The sequence below is a fragment of the Zalophus californianus genome, chromosome 5 (assembly GCF_009762305.2).
Source record: "Zalophus californianus isolate mZalCal1 chromosome 5, mZalCal1.pri.v2, whole genome shotgun sequence".
Classification (NCBI taxonomy): domain Eukaryota; kingdom Metazoa; phylum Chordata; class Mammalia; order Carnivora; family Otariidae; genus Zalophus; species Zalophus californianus.
Window position 1 is genome coordinate 113,112,931 of NC_045599.1, and position 15,370 is coordinate 113,128,300.

General features: G+C 52.4%; 1 protein-coding gene across 3 annotated transcripts in view; it reads right to left on the reverse strand.

Annotated features, from left to right (window-relative positions):
- AFAP1L1 (actin filament associated protein 1 like 1) overlaps positions 1–15,370 on the reverse strand; it is a 68,722-nt gene that overhangs the window by 26,845 nt on the left and 26,507 nt on the right. For 2 of the 3 annotated variants that reach the window (XR_003522123.2, XM_027605863.2), the window contains exons 2-9: positions 14,573–14,701; positions 13,456–13,539; positions 12,581–12,678; positions 11,357–11,465; positions 7,708–7,833; positions 6,834–7,045; positions 4,717–4,896; positions 2,464–2,556 (exon numbers count right to left, since the gene is read on the reverse strand). Coding sequence is in view for 2 of the 3 variants with exons in the window: in XM_027605863.2 (XP_027461664.1) it covers positions 2,464–2,556; positions 4,717–4,896; positions 6,834–7,045; positions 7,708–7,833; positions 11,357–11,465; positions 12,581–12,678; positions 13,456–13,539; positions 14,573–14,701 (1,031 nt within the window). In the remaining variant the exon portion in view is untranslated. The remainder of the gene's footprint in view (positions 1–2,463; positions 2,557–4,716; positions 4,897–6,833; positions 7,046–7,707; positions 7,834–11,356; positions 11,466–12,580; positions 12,679–13,455; positions 13,540–14,572; positions 14,702–15,370) is intronic. The other variant, XM_027605865.2, reaches the window with a different exon arrangement.

A 15,370-nucleotide genomic window follows, 5' to 3' on the forward strand; every position in this document is an offset into this window, starting at 1 on the left:
TCAGAAGGCACACTCAGAAGTCCCCCTTTGTTGGTACAATCCCCCCAATCTCTGCACACGATGATTGCCTAACAAATATTTGTCAGCACCTCTCCTGTGCCTGACACTATTCCAGGTCTGGGGAAGACAGGCTGACTTAGGACGGTTGTACCTTCGAATTGCTCATCGTCCGTTTGGGGAGCCAGGCACCTAGTTGCAACACATTGTAATAAATTCCTAGGATATCCCGTATTCGGTAGGTGACAGGGTCTGGGAAGGTACTTACGTTAGGATTCTAATGTAATGCAGCTGGTTTAGGAAGTGACCTCTGGTGGCATTGTGGGGACAGACTATCAGCCAAAGTGCCACATTAAAGAGTGTCACCCAGGGCAAGGTGGGCCGTGGTAAAGGAAGGAGCTAAGATGACAAGACGTAGAAAAAGGGAAGAGTTGGCGTGTTCAAAATAGTTATGGCAGGACTTGGTGGCCAGGAAATGTGAATGGTGACAACACAGGGGTCTTCATGGTCCTGACCCGGGTAGAAGGGCGGTGAAGACAGGCACACACACCATAGCAGCAACTCCATCATACCAACAGAACTTTGCTCATATGCTGACTCCGGACCCATCACTCGTCCGTCCGTCTCTTCATTCACTCATTCAGATAAGGTCAGTTAGGTGCTGACTAGGCACTATGGAGGTGGCGAGGCAGAGTCAGATGGACCTTGGAAAAAATTCTGTCCCTGGTACCACCTGTTAGTCATGGGAACCCGGGAAAATCCTTTCCTTGCCCCAAGGCTTGGTTTTCTCGCGGGAATCACATCCTTTTCCAGGGAGCCAACAGATGGTATCATCTCTCACACCTGCGTGTTGTGTTGCCACCTCGCTTTAAAAAGCTAAATGGTGCCAGTTAGCCTTGGGACAGGATTAAAGTGGCACCAACCCACTTAAAAAGTAGTAGAACAGGATCTGAGGCCCCTCCACCTTTCCTGCCAAGGACTTCCCAGACCAGGCTCAGGGATGCTTTGCTATAAGCACAGAACTTGGGGGCCTGGAGAGACAGGAGAGGCCTTGGGCTCCCCTCAATTTCCAAAGGCTGGAAACATGGCAACTGTCAGAACTGGGATAGATCTGTTGAAAGTATAAAGGATCTTCCCTGTAATTTGTGAAACAATGTATGGTTCTATTTGCCCTGCAATGGTATACAGATGGTAGGTTTTTCTTTCTTGCTTTCTTTCTTTCTTTCTTTTTTTTTTTTTAAAGATTTTATTTATTTTGACAGAGAGAGACAGCGAGAGAGGGAACACAAGCAGGGGGAGCGGGAGAGGGAGAAGCAGGCTCTCTGCTTAACACAGGTGCCATCTTCCCTCCCCCTCCCCCAGTGCACCTCCAGCCAGTGTGAACCCCTGTCCCCTTCACTGCAGTTGGAAAGGTCCTGGAAAGGACCACTCTAATAGGCTAAACGAGCCCCCTTCTGTCTGAATCCAGCCACACTGGCCACCTTCCATTTGCTTCCCCCTGCTCTGGGGCCTGCTCCCTCAGCTTGGAATGCCCTTTCCCTCCCCTTCCTTTCTAGGTGTTCACCCTCATTATAAATGTGCTCTCTTAGAGAAACTTCCCTGACGCCTGAGACAAGAGCAGGCCCCTGGCAGAGGTTCCCAGGGTACCTGGTGCTTTTCCCTCCCAGCGCTCACACAGCTGGGCTTTTGTGTCAACCCCCCCTGGGGGGGGCACAGGGTGGGTATGAACTATTGCTAGCATTGCACCTGCGTGCCCAGCACAATGCCTGGGGCACGGGGCTCACGAATGACTCGGCAAGCAGACCTTAGTTCAGCCCCCTTAAGAGATGGGGGGCAAAGTCATCAAGAGCCAGGTGTCTGGGTATCCCATCCTTGCTCTGCTTCTTATTAACTATGGGACTTGGGGTAAGTCTCTCTGCGTCCCACCTTCCTCATCTGAAAATGGAATTCGTCAAAGAGCTGTCATAAAAATGAAAGTAGGTAATACATGTAAAGCCTACCAGACATTGCTGACCACACACAGATTCTAGAAACACTAACCTTTATTATGTCATGCAAGACTCGTGTGTGTAGGTTGGGGGCTGAGTCCCTTGATCACCCACTGGCATCTGGCAAAGCGGCTGCCTGAGCAACTACCAAGTGCCCGCTTCACTCCCGTCCCAGCGGGGTACACTCCTCTGACAGCTTCCAATTTGCTTTTCATGGCTCCGTTCAACTGTGACCTCCTCCCGTCCTGGCGGGGCTAGTTACTCCCTCCTCGGGCTCACACTGTGCCTTGGACGTGGGTATTCATTCGTTCATGCATGCATTCATTCAGGAAACACGGACTGAGTGCCGACTTGTGCCAGCTCCAAGCGGGGCACTCATGGCTTGTCTGAGGCAGGTGCCTGGCTTCACCACTGGCCCGTGGATCCCCCCGGGGCAGAGCCCGTGTTGAGTCCCTGCTGCCTGGCACGGAGGACGTACCTTGTCTAGGTCCAGCTTGCACAGGAGGACTGGGGATTGGGGCACGTCTGTGCCCTCAGTTGCCCCGGCAGGCCTGTTCCCCTCTCGGATGACCTGTGGAGAGGATGCACAACCGTGAGCAGGTGGACAGGGGTACTGTTGAGGCAGAAGGAAGAACGCAGTCTGTGCAGTCAGGGCCATCGAGCAGCGGGGCTGAGATCCCTGGGCAGTGGGGATGGGTTGATGTGGCCTCCTGCACATCGGGGTTTGAACAGCGTTTCCCCTTGAATTGAAAAGAGAGGGGGCTGGGGAGCAAGAGGCATGGCTTCTAGACCGGGCTCTGTTGCTAATCAGTTGTGCAGCCTTGTGAAAGCCACTTTCCTCCTCTGGGCCTTAGTTTCCCTGTCTGTCACATGGGGATAATATTGTCCTCTGCTTATGTCCTTGGGTTGCCTGAGGACCAGTGAGATCGTGGGTGTGAAGGGCCACATGACCCAGGACCCCCCGCACAAGCATGAGGGACTGGCTCCCGTGACAGTGTGGAACGTTGGCAACAGCCTGCAGGCAGTCGGGGGCTACCCCCTCCATTTCAAAGGTGTGGACATGGAGATTCCAGGGCACTCACTCACATTGCAGGAACAACCAGACCATGAAATAATGGTGGCCATCACCTGTTGCTCACCCATCTGCGGTTTTACATGGATTATCCCACTGTATTTTTTTTAAAGATTTTATTTATTTATTTGAGAGAGAGAAAGAGAGAGAGAGAGAGCACATGAGAGTGGGGAGGGTCAGAGGGAGAAGCAGACTCCCTGCTGAGCAGGGAGCCCGATGCGGGACTCGATCATCATGACCTGAACCAAAGGCAGTCGCTTAACCAACTGAGCCACCCAGGCACCCTATCTCATTGTATTAACACAGTGGCCCCGAGGGGCAGAGACAGCTGGGATCCCCACATCACATAATAGGATGATGGGGCTCCGAGAAGCGAAGCCGTGGTTGCCTGCCCTGAACCTCTGGGCTAATGACCTCCCCGTATCGGGACGTCAACACAGTCTCTAGTCCAGGCTTGACTCCAGTCTCAGTCTCCAGTCTAGGGCTCCTTCTTCTGGCCCACCCGGCCCCTGGAGGGCACAGGCTCCCCCAGCAGGCAGGTTCTCTCCCTTCTTTCCCCTCCTGAGACAAAGATAATGAGCAGCACTAAACCTCCCAGGGGGAGAGCTGGTTATCACAGGAAGGAAGGGAGGATGGGGAGGGAGGGAGGTGTCTGGTTTCTTTGTCCCAGCAGGAGGATCAGAGGACGAGGGAGAAAGGTGTCAGAGGGGAAGCGGGACAGGGTGCAGGGACATGGCGGCCCGAGGTAAGGGACTGGGGATGGTGGCTCCACCACCATGACACAGTGATGACTCACAGTTACTGAGTACTTACTGTCTGGCAGGCACTATATTAAACGCTCTCTAGAATCTTTACAAGAACCATTTTACAGAACAGGAAACTGAGGCACAGATAGGCAAAGTCATTTGCAGAAGATCACATAGCCAGTAAGTCCATTTAGGCCTGGGATCTGAACTCAAGTCTGTGTGCCACCAAAGTCCTCCCTTGTCATCACTGTGCCACCCTGCCTATGGCCTTTGGAGCAGATTTCCTTGGTAACTTCTAATCTTGGCTCCAACAACTTAGTTGGGTGACCTTTGGCAAGTCACAGAAGATTCCTAGGCCTCAGGTTCCTCATCTGTAAAATGGGAACGATAATAGTCCCATTGCAAAGAGTAAATGAGGTCAAGTATGTAACGCTCTTAGCACAATGCATGGCACAAAACACACGCTCAGTACACAGTAACTAATTGTTCTACCGTCAGAGGCAAGATGTGGAAGCTGGGCCACAGGTGGTTGTTCTGAGGATACACATTTCACCTAAGACAGGAAGGATTTCCTCTTTTTAATGTTTTTAAAGGATTAGCTTATCTAATGATAAAATGTGTTTCCTTCAAAGATATTAAGCTCTGCATTCCAGGAGGTATACATATGCAGGCTAGACAAGCCCACAGTGAGGATGTTAGAGGATTCAAATCCCCAGAAAGAAGGCATTACTTCAGCCTGAGGTCTGTCTCCTGGAGATGTCTGAAGCCCACTTCCACATGTCAGCCCTAGCCATGCACAGGGTTCTGATTGCCACCCCTCCCCAGAGCAAGGCCTGTTCTTCCAGGGACTGGAGCCCACCTGGCTGAAAGCTGGACCTGGGGAAGGGGGAAAGGAAGGGCAGGTGCCATGTACCTTCAGCCACTCCTCGGCTTGCTCCCGGCTCTGCAGTGCCAGCACCAAGACCTCGGTAGCCCCCTGGGAGAAGCGCAGCTCGTGCCTCTTGTGCCGGCTGTCCTTGGGCACGTAGGTGACGCTGCAGACATCCAGCGCCAGCCTCAGATGCGGCTGCCGGTCCTTGGAGCTTTTGTAACACTGGACAGGAAGAGAAGGACTCACCCTTCTGGACTGGAGGGCAGAGGAGGGAGATGCCCTCACACAAAGACTTGGGGGAGCTCGACCTATACCCTCCCCACCCCCAGCCCAGCTGTGGGCACTGCATGAAGATAGGGGCTGTGGCTATTCACCCCAGAGAAAAGAAGCCTGGAAGGGGGGCATCTTTGGAGAACCTTCAGATCTCAAGGGCTACCGGGGGCCCCAGGGGCACAGCCACCTATTAGGAAGAGACAGATTTTAGCACAATACTAGGAAGACCACTCTAGTCTAAAGAACCAGAGAAGAAACAGGCTGGTTTGGAAGGAAGCCAGCTCCCTGCTACTAATGTGCTACCTAGCAGGAATGTGGGAGAGAGAATTCTAGCAGACATGGAGAGTTGGGCTTGGGAAGTCAATAGTTTATCAATAATGACCCCCTCACTTCCCAGTTCTTATTATGAAGCCAGCATTACCTTGATACCAGAACCTGACAATGACATACAAAAAAGCAAAATGAAAGGTTAATCTCAACATGGTTGCAAAAGCTCTCAAAAAACCACTAGCAGATAGAATCTAGACACATATAAAAGCATACTGTATCAAGACGAAATCGGGTTTATTCTAGGATTGCAAGAATGCATTAGCCTTCAAAACCCAACCCTATAATTCATCATATTAATGGAAAATAAGGAGAAAAGCCACATCTCAATAGAAACAGAAAAGGCATTTGGTAAAATTCTCCACCAGTTTGTAATATAAACTCTTAGCAAACTAGAGTTATAGAGGGGAACTTCCTTAATGTGATAATAAGGTGCTTCTACAAACCACCCACAGCAAACATCAGCCTTAATAGTGAATTATTGCAACTTTGCCTTTGAGCTTTGGACTGAGACAAGGATGCCTGCTCTCACCACTTCTATTTACATTGTGTTGGAGATCCTAACCAATGCAGTATTTCAAGAAAAAAATGGCATAAGGAGTGGGAAGAAATAAATCATGACCTTTGGACTGGTTCTGGCCTGGGGTGAGCTTTTCACTGCTCCAGGATGAGAAAAAATCATGTTTCAAGTGGATATATGTTGGACAAGGCTTCTCAATGGATTTTGGGATAAACAACTAATAATTTTTTTCTGAAATTGCGTCTGTATTCCTACCCTGGAATTAAAGGTACATTTTCTTTTATGAAATGATGGCGATGAGAGATGGCAAATTAAAAAAAAAAACTAAGAAAGCAAGGTCCATAGTAAGTGCTGCATGGGCTCAGTTTTAGAAAAGGCAAATGAATGGAAATGAGAGTGGACACATGGATGTTAAAACTTAACCGTAGGGGTGCCTGGGTGGCTCAGTTGTTAAGCGGCTGCCTTCAGCTCAGGTCATGATCCCAGGGTCCTTGGATCGAGCCCCACATCGGGCTTCCTGCTCAGCGGGAAGCCTGCTTTTCCCTCCCCCACTCCCCCTGCTTGTGTTGCCTCTCTCGCTGTCTCTCTCTCTCTGTCAAATAAATAAATAAAATCTTAAAAAAAAAAAACTTAACAGTGGTTAGCTCTTGGTCAATGGGATTTTAGGTGGCTTTAAAAATCATTTTCATTATGTTTTTCTCTAGTTTTATACATAAACACATTTAGTTGCATAATGAAAACAATAAACATTGTTTTAAACTGATAAAAAATTCATTCCTGGAGAAACAAAAACTTGGTAAAGTCTACATCAGGTCTTTGAGTGTGTGTGTGTGTGTGTGTGTGTGTGTGTGTGTGTGTGTTCATTCTGTTCCAGTGGGAGAGCCCTGATCTCAGAAACACTGAGCCTCTGTGCACAAAGCAAGCCCAGAGGAACAGAGGCAGACATGCCTGCACACACACACACACACACACACACACACACACACACACACACGTAAGTCCATGTGAGGCCTAGAGGCACACTTCCGCGGCCACTCACCAGGAGCTGGTCCTCCTTGATGACGGTCAGCTGCTTGGCCCACTGCCCAAAGCGCTTTTTCCGTAGCAGGAAGGCACATATCCTGCAGTCCCTCACCAGGTGCATGGAGGCCTCCTCCGAGGGCCACTGGTGCGTGGGCTGTGGCCCTTTCCCTTCCTCTTCCTCCTCATCATAGGACTCATAGGAGCTGCTCATCGGGTCAGAGTCATTGTCTGCGGGAGCCACGGGGAAGGGCCCGTTACTGTGGCCTCGCCTGGGAGGCACCTTCTTACCCTCTGCTGCTGTCCTTACCCTGGGATTCGAGGACCGGGGAGGGGGGGCATGAGGTGTGATCATGGTGATCTCTACACCCCCACATGGGCACTGTGTTGTGTAGATTTACCGGTGGCTTTGCGACCTCAGTGACTTCACTTCTCAGAGCTTCAGTTTTCTTATCAGTAAAATGGTCACAATCAATGACAGTATCTACCTCATCAGGTTATTAGGATCAGTGACTGTAGAGCGTTCAGCCCACTGTCTGGCACTTGGTGAGTACTCCGCTAACATCAGCTACTGTCATACCCCATCATCTCCGTGTCCTTAGTTTCAGGTGACTCTCACAGCACCCAGCAAATCCCCATTTTATACAGAAGGCAACTGGAGGCTCAAAGAGAACAAATGACTCATTCAAGGTCAGTCACCAAGGGTCAGGGCAATGGCTAGATCCAGGGCTCCCAACTCCCATGCCTTTTCACTGAACCCCAGGGTCATGAGTACAAGGGCTTGGGGCCTCTGTGGTGACCCAGAGGGGCTGGTATGCATGTGCATGCCAACGGTCAGGTCAAAGCCTTCTCTCTGAGGACAGGACCATTCTGAACATCTTCTTGGTACTTACAGGAGTTCTTTAGGTCCCCATTCATCCTGGTCGTGGGGTAGCTGCTGTCTGCATCCTCATAGTAGCCATCCATGATGGAGTGGGCTGGACTGCAGCCATCTGTGGGGTTGGCAGAAGGAGCGGCACCTTGGAAAAAGACAGGCAGACTGCAGGGACCATGGCTGGGGAAGACCCCAGACACCATGCCCCTCCTTGGGGAAGAGAGAGTGCAGCTCCTTGGCCAGGGTGAGGGGCCTCCTCTCTGCATGTCATCTGCTCTAGCTTCCCACAAGCTCTCTGTGTTTCTGTCACCAGAAGCTGCCCTACTGGGCCCTGTCACACCTCCAGGGCTGTGTTCATGCTATTCTGTGTGCTCTCTTAGCTTCTGCTAGAGAACTCCTACTCATCCTTCAATACCCAGCTCAAAGATCTTTCTTCTGACCTTCTCAGACAGAGAATAGTCAGCCCCTCCTCAGTGATCCCACAGCACTGGTGGTGGTGGTGGTGGTGGTGGTGGTGGTGGTGGTGGTGTGTGTGTGTGTGTGTCTTGGTCACAGTGCTTGCCCCTATACTGCAAGGAGTGGTGCTCCAGCTGCCTGGGCTCAGCCCCCCTCATCTTCTGCCACCTCAGTCCTTCTGCTCCCTTCCTGATGCATATGCTCTCTCTTGTGATGGAGACTCTCCTAAATTTCTGTGACTACGGGGAGGACCTGGACTAGAGGAGCTAAAGGTATAACTCATACAATAGTGAACACAACAGCTCCCTCCATGGAATGTTCCCAGCACACTCCCACACAGGGGCAGCACAGTGCAGGAGTGTGTGGGGGGGCTATCTGAAACTGTATTCTGCATCAGAATTACGGGGGGGGGGGGGTTCTTTAAAATGCAGATCTCTGGACTGTCTCCCTAGAGATTCTGATTCACCCAGTGTGGGTATGGGCTGAGCTGAGGAATCTGCATTTTAAAAAAACCTATTTAACAGGACAATAAAAAACATGTAAAAATGGAAACTATATGGAACTTTAAGAAATCGGACTTTTTAAAAAACAATTAAGGTTATTTTGATGCAGATGGCTCCCGGGGCACACTCTGAAGGTCAGTGGGTTAAGGGCATGTGCTTCGGGTTTGATCAGATTTGAGGTGAAATCTGTCACCACCATTTATTGGCCATAAAAGCCCCCAGGTTCTCTGTATTTCAGGGTCTTCACTTACTGTGACGGGAGCAGTTCCCACCTTGGACTAATGATACAATGCATATAAACTCTTGGCACAGTGCCTGGCACATAGAATGTGCTGGACAGATGCCAGCTGTCATTATTATTACCTATTATTACCCTATATTATTATTATCTCCTTTGATTCCTACAAAGCAGGGAGGTAGGTATGAGCCCCATTTTACAGATGGGAGCCCTGCGGCCCCACACCATTTGCTAGGGTCAGAATCTGCATGAGAACTGAGGTTGTCAGCTCAGGGAATAGATGCACATCCCCTCTTCCAAGAAGACTTCCTTCATGCAGTCCAACTGGCTCTCGTACCAGGTTGTTCTTCAAAGTGCTGCTCTGGGCTCCCAGCCCCTGCCATCCATCTGTTTCCTGAGGACAGCAGCACTGAAATTCCCAGTGACTGGGATACCAAGTGCTGTCTCCCAAGTGATGAGCAGAGCCTGCCCTTCCCAGCAGGTCCTCTGAGGCCTCAGATGCTGGTAACATCCCATGAGATGGATGGGCGGGGCGGGGGGGGGCAGGGGTGCGATGGGGAAGAGGGAGGGGACACCCGGGGCAGAGCTCTGGAATACCTGGCTGGGCTGGTCACTGTGTCAGAGGAAGGATGTTCCCTAACGGGCTTGGCACCCTCTCCTTGGTCCAGCCCCCTGGCCCTTCCTGAGGCCCGCCCTTCCCTCCTGGCCCAGGATCCCCAAGGCCCCATCAGAGAGGAGTGTGAGCTCCCTGGGGAGGTAGAGCAGTCTCACCCAGCCGAGGGGCTTGACCTGGGATTCGGGGCCCAGCAGCACCTTGTCCTCACCTTCCTCTCCTGTCCTCAAGTGGATAAAATAGAATAAAGTCAACTGCTTCACATCCAAACAGCTGCTTACAGCAACACAGACTGCAAGACTTTCAAGGCTGAAGAGAGCCACTGATCACCTGGTTCAACCCCACCATTTCACTTTGTTTTAACTAGTTGATTAATCCTAAAAATAATATACCACAGTAGCCCAAGGAGGAAAAAAACCCAAATGTCCATCAACTGACTGAACAAAATGTGGTCTATCCATACAATGGACGATGACGTGGCCGTAAAAAGGAGAGGAGTACTGATTCACGCAGTGACACGGGTTAACCTTGAAAACATTATACTAAGGGAAATAAGCCAGACACCAGAGGCCACACATTGTATGGTTCTATTTATGTGAAATATTCAGAATCGGCCAATCCATAGAGACAGAAAGGAGATTGGTGGTTGCCGGAAGCTCAGGGGAATAGGGGAATGAGAGTGACTGCTTAATGGGTATGCGCTTTCCCCCTTGAGTGATGAAAATGTCTGGGAACTGGGTAGAGCCGATGGCTGCCCAACACGGTGAGTGTACTAAATGTCCCCGATTGGGCAGTTTAAAGTGGTTGAAATGGTCCATTTTATGTTATGTATATTTTGTTACAATAAAAAAAATATGCTCATGGTAATAAGCACAATCAGTACAGAAGAGTATGAATGGGAAAATATTATGTTCCTTTCACCCAGATTTCTACAGGGAAACACTGTTCACGGTTTCTTGCATATCCTAGAAAAATTGCTAAAATGAATGCATGAGTGTGTGTGTACCCCATTAAGGAACAAATGGAATCATATAATAGGCAGTATTCTGTGTTCTAGGTTTATATCAATGAAGGTATCTTGGAATTCATTTCCGATCAGCACAGCAGACAGACCTACTTTATTCATTTTTTGGAAAATACTCCACTGTGCTACTGAATGAGAGTAGAGCCCCACATAAACATTATCTTATAGAAGTTCAACTACAAACGCTGGGTCACCCAAAAACCATAATATAGTTTCTTGTGTGTGATGTTAAGTTCCTATATCCAAGCCAGTGACTTATCTGATCCTCAAAAAAACAGCTGGTTATTTCAGTGCTCGAGGGAACCCATGGAAAGAGGAGTCCAAATCCAGAGACTCTCCTTTGTGGCCAATTTAAGAGATTTGAATTCCCTGGGGTGCCCACAATCGGAAGACCTTTTGATTTTGGCCACGTGCTTTTTTTACCCCACACGTTCACTTTATAACTTCCTTCTCCTCTCAGGTGTGGCCAGGCTGAAGTACAAACCAGTTCACCGGGTCCACCGAGGAGGAGCACGAGGGAGAGCACCAGCTTCGGTGGCCGTCTGTGTACCTCCGTCCCCACACATTTATATGCATGTATCCAGCCCCTTCTTATTTTCAGAGTAGGGAAGGGGATTGTCCAAGGCCGCACAGAACTGGGGCTGGAACCAAGCCCCTGATCCCTGGGGCTAGGCCCACTGGCCTCCCCAGGCCTTCCTTAGAGAGGCTGGGGGCTCAGGCAGCTCCTCCCCAGGATGTGGGCAGGGCTGGGCCAGTGCCGGGCTTGGAGCTCCAGCCCTAACGGGACACACGGGAGCTTTAGGAGAGGAGTCCCCCCGGGGAACCAGAACTTACTGTGGGAGCTGATGTACTCAGGGGACTTGCCCGGGCCCAGGGGAAGGGCCTCTTCATAGTAGTCCTCGGGCGGGGGCCTTTGGGGAAGCGGTGGAGGCAGGTCGGCTGCCTGAAGTGGGACAAAGGAGGCAGGTAAGACCAAGAAGGCCAGGAGAGCAGAGGGAGCGGGTGGGGTGACGGCAAGGAGTCTGGGGCAGAGAGAGGCAGGAGCCCCGAGGAGGCGGGATGCATGATCTGAAGGTGAAGCCGGAACTTCTGACAGGGTGGCAGAAGGCAGAGGTGGGAACCCTGAGAGTTTGCTTGGTCCTCTACTTCTTGCCCGACCTATTTCAGCATCAGGGCTTCTCCGTAAGATCTAAAAGTTTTGTGGAGTGCCACATAGATGTAGTCAGGCTTTTGATTAAGTAAGCGCATGCAGAGTGATCAAAAACTGTTGTGACTTCTGCAATGTTCTGCAACCACATCTACATACCTGTGAGGAACAGCAAGACAAGTACATGGAAGACACGTTACTTAGTGAGGCAGCACGGCCTCGTGGCTAAGAGCTTAGGCTCTGGGGCCAGGGCACCCCTGCTTCACCAGGATTAAGCTCTGTCACTTATGAGTTGTGGGCACTGACATGTCACTTACGCTAAGCCTCAGTTTCCTCACCTGTAAAATGGGGATAACAGTGGTGCTAACCTCATTCAGTTATTGTGAGCACGTAAAGGACGTAGTAAGGGGTCAACAGTTGGTACCATTGGATGGTGATGATGATAGTGAATTATGCAGTTGACAGAGAGTGTTTGATGTGATTATGGGTCCCTTGCCTTAATTCCGTGGATGAAGCCTGAGAACCCTAGATATGATCCAAACCTTTATTTTGTAAGTGAAAAACAGGCTCAGAAAGGGGAGGTGATTTGTTTAAGACCACATGGCAGCAGGAGGAGGGCAGAGGCCACCAAGCCCTGGTCCAGAGCTTTCCCCACACTCCACGTTTATTATGGCAATCAGAAGTTGGGGTGGGGAACGTCCTTTGTGCCTGAATGGACAGATCAGTTCACCACATTATCCCTGCTCAGCGCGGGCGCAGTGAGCACATCATGAGTCACTGAAATGTTCTCACAACCTGTTTCTCCCCTTAGAACACAGGCAGGAGGGACCCAAGCATTGGGGGGAGAGCTTCATTGGCCACTTCAGAGTGACAGAGGGCCGGACAGTGTGGGAACCCAGGCCATGACTCACGTGTCTCAGAGACGGGCTCTTGGCTGGCTCAGGGCTGGCTCCTTTGCAGGGCTCCCCGTCATCTTCTGGCATGTCCCGGAGGTCACTCAGGTCACAGTCTACCGAGGGGCAGGCCATTGGGGCAGAGCAAGCCAGGGATGAGCACAGTAGAATGGGGAAAAGCCTGGATTTGGCGTCAGGAGGCCTCTACCACCTCCTTTGTTAGAAACCCTGGGCAAGCGACTTAATCACTCTGAGACTTGGTCTTTTCCTTTGTAAACCAGTCCCAATAATCCCTCGCCTTGTCTGTCTGCCAGGGTTATCAAGAGGGCCAAATGAGATGATATCTCGTGTGGTGCTTTGGAGATTTTCAAGAAGTGGGTTATGAAGGCACCCGGTCTTCCGTCAGTCTCTCCATCCCTGAAACTTTCACCTGACCTGCAGCTTTCTTTAAGAGGAATAGTGCTGTCTTCCCTCGGAATGGAGCAGGGGGCTCACACACCCTGCCCGCCACCCGGTGCGCCTGCTCCACGCCCATGATGCCCCCGGCAGCTCCCCTCTCTGCTGGGGCACAGGACGGCTCAACTCCGGGGTCAGGAGGCCACCACCAGTGGATGTGAGCAGCAGGAGAGACAGCACCTTCTTTGGCCTGCATGTTCCTCCCTACCTTTCCTCAAATCCTGGGGATGACTTCCTGTGACCATACAGATTTTGACTAGACTTTCAGACCTGGCAGGGCCCAGAGAGGTCAAGGGACCTGCCCAACGTGACTCAGTGTTGCAATGTTAGAGCCAGGCCCCCACCCAATCCGAGGACCCTTCCGGAGACTGGGGCAGTGGGCCTGTACACTCAGGGAGGGGACAGCTCCCAGCTGGGGTTGGGAGAGGGTGGCTTACCGAACTCTTCAAAGAGGGACTCCACGAAGCTGGGCCCGGAGTGGAGGTCCGCTGTGTTCACATACAGGTAGGAGACTTCTTTGGCTGTGAGGAGAGGGGGAGCGTGTCAGCAGTGAGGAGGAAGGGGGGGGTCTGCTGCTGCCCACTCTGACGACGGCCGGGTCTCCACGTCCCACCACTGGGACTCAAGCCCACTCAGGACACGGCACCGTTGACAAAGCACGTGCACATCCTAAATGAGTTCCCTGGTTTTCAAGCTTTGTTCTGATTTTTACATCGTTCCTGAGCATCTCCTTCTCCAAGTGGAAGGATGCTCAGAGCCCAGCATAGAAAACAGAACAGGTAAGGCGCTCCGGGGACGGCCAGGGGACAGGGCCAAGCACCGTTGGCAAACTGCTGCCCCTACTACCCTCCCACCGTCCTGTGAGGGCTGCTGATCACATCAGCCTGTTTTGTCACTAGAAGTGAGGCTCCGAGAGTCACCCAGTGGGGACACCCCTGCCCCCCATCACTCAGACGCCACAACACTGCGGGACACAGGGTTTACTGAGTGCTGGGCTGACCTGGGGTGTCGAGAAAAGGCGGGAGCAGAGGGGGAGGTCTTGCTGCCGAATAGACGGGGGCGGGGGGGGGGGCAGAGGGGCTGTGGGGGCTAGCGGGGGGCGCGTGAGGGCAGCCCCCGCAGGGGGTGTGTGCGGTGTGTGTGCGCATGTGAGTGTCGTGTGTGAGAGTGCGTGGGGTGGGAGCGGTGTGCTGTGCGTCCTGATCACGTGAGCTGCGCATGTGCGAGCGTGCTGTTGGCGAGTGTGCCGCGTGTGTCACGCGAGTGGGTCTTTGTTACGGGAGTACCACGCCGGTGAGAAGGCGTTGTGCGCACGAGCGTGGTGTGTGTGTGTGAGGAGGTGTGGCAGCTGTGGACATGAGCTTTAGTGGGGTGAGGATGGAGGGGCACGAAGAGCCCGGCCAGGGTGGAGAAGGACAAAGGGGTCGAGGACACCGGCCAGGCCATGGACGTGTTTGGTGCCCACGCTGTGAGGCTTCGGTTTCTGCGAGCCTCAGGCCCTGGGGAGTTCCTGAAGGTTCTTGAGGAGCTGGGGGCGGAGTGCCGATGGCTGACCTGGGAGGGGCTGCAGGCTCTGCAGGATGGAGGCCACAGCCATCTTCTTCTCCAGGGCAGTGTCACTGAGGTACTCATGGTCCAGGAGGCTGAGCAGCCCCGTGAGCTCAGGGAGCAGCTGCTCCAGCACTGAGGAGGAAGCACAGCAGGGCTTGGGGTCAGGATCCGGCCCCGCCCCCACCCACCAGAGGCCAGGGCAGTGGGGGCGGGGGGCAGAGGGCAGGGCGGGTGCAACACGGAGACCTCAGCAGCCCTCCCACAGCTGTCCCAGGGCTGGCCACCCACCCTCCGAGGGAGAGCCCTGCTCAGCAGTTAGCCATGACGTTCCTCTGGGCCTCCCCACGCTGCCTCAGACCTCGGACGGCCTTGGCCTGAGGACGGACGCCCCCGGCTTCAGCCTGGCAACTCTGAGCCCAGGCAGCCTGAGCAGAGGCTCTTAGGCCTGCCTTTGTCCCAGCATGCCCTCGGCTGTCCAGGTCCAGGGGTCCTTTCCCACTGTGGCTCGAGGCTTGGTTGCAGGTCCCAGGCTGGAGCCCCCGGCCATCCAGGACACAGGCAGGAAGGGAGCCTTCCTGTCCCATCAGTTCATACACTTCAATCTCTGGAACCTTCTGTTTCCGGTGCCTTGGTGGGAGCCAAACTAAACATTAACGCTTCCCACCCCAGGCCCCAAACCGTTATCACCAGTCTTTCCATGCTTTACCAACATTTTTCACACTTGAATGTATAGAGGAATTACCTGGGGATCTCATCGAAATGCAGAGGTTGGCTCAGGTCTGAGGCGGGACCCGAGATTCT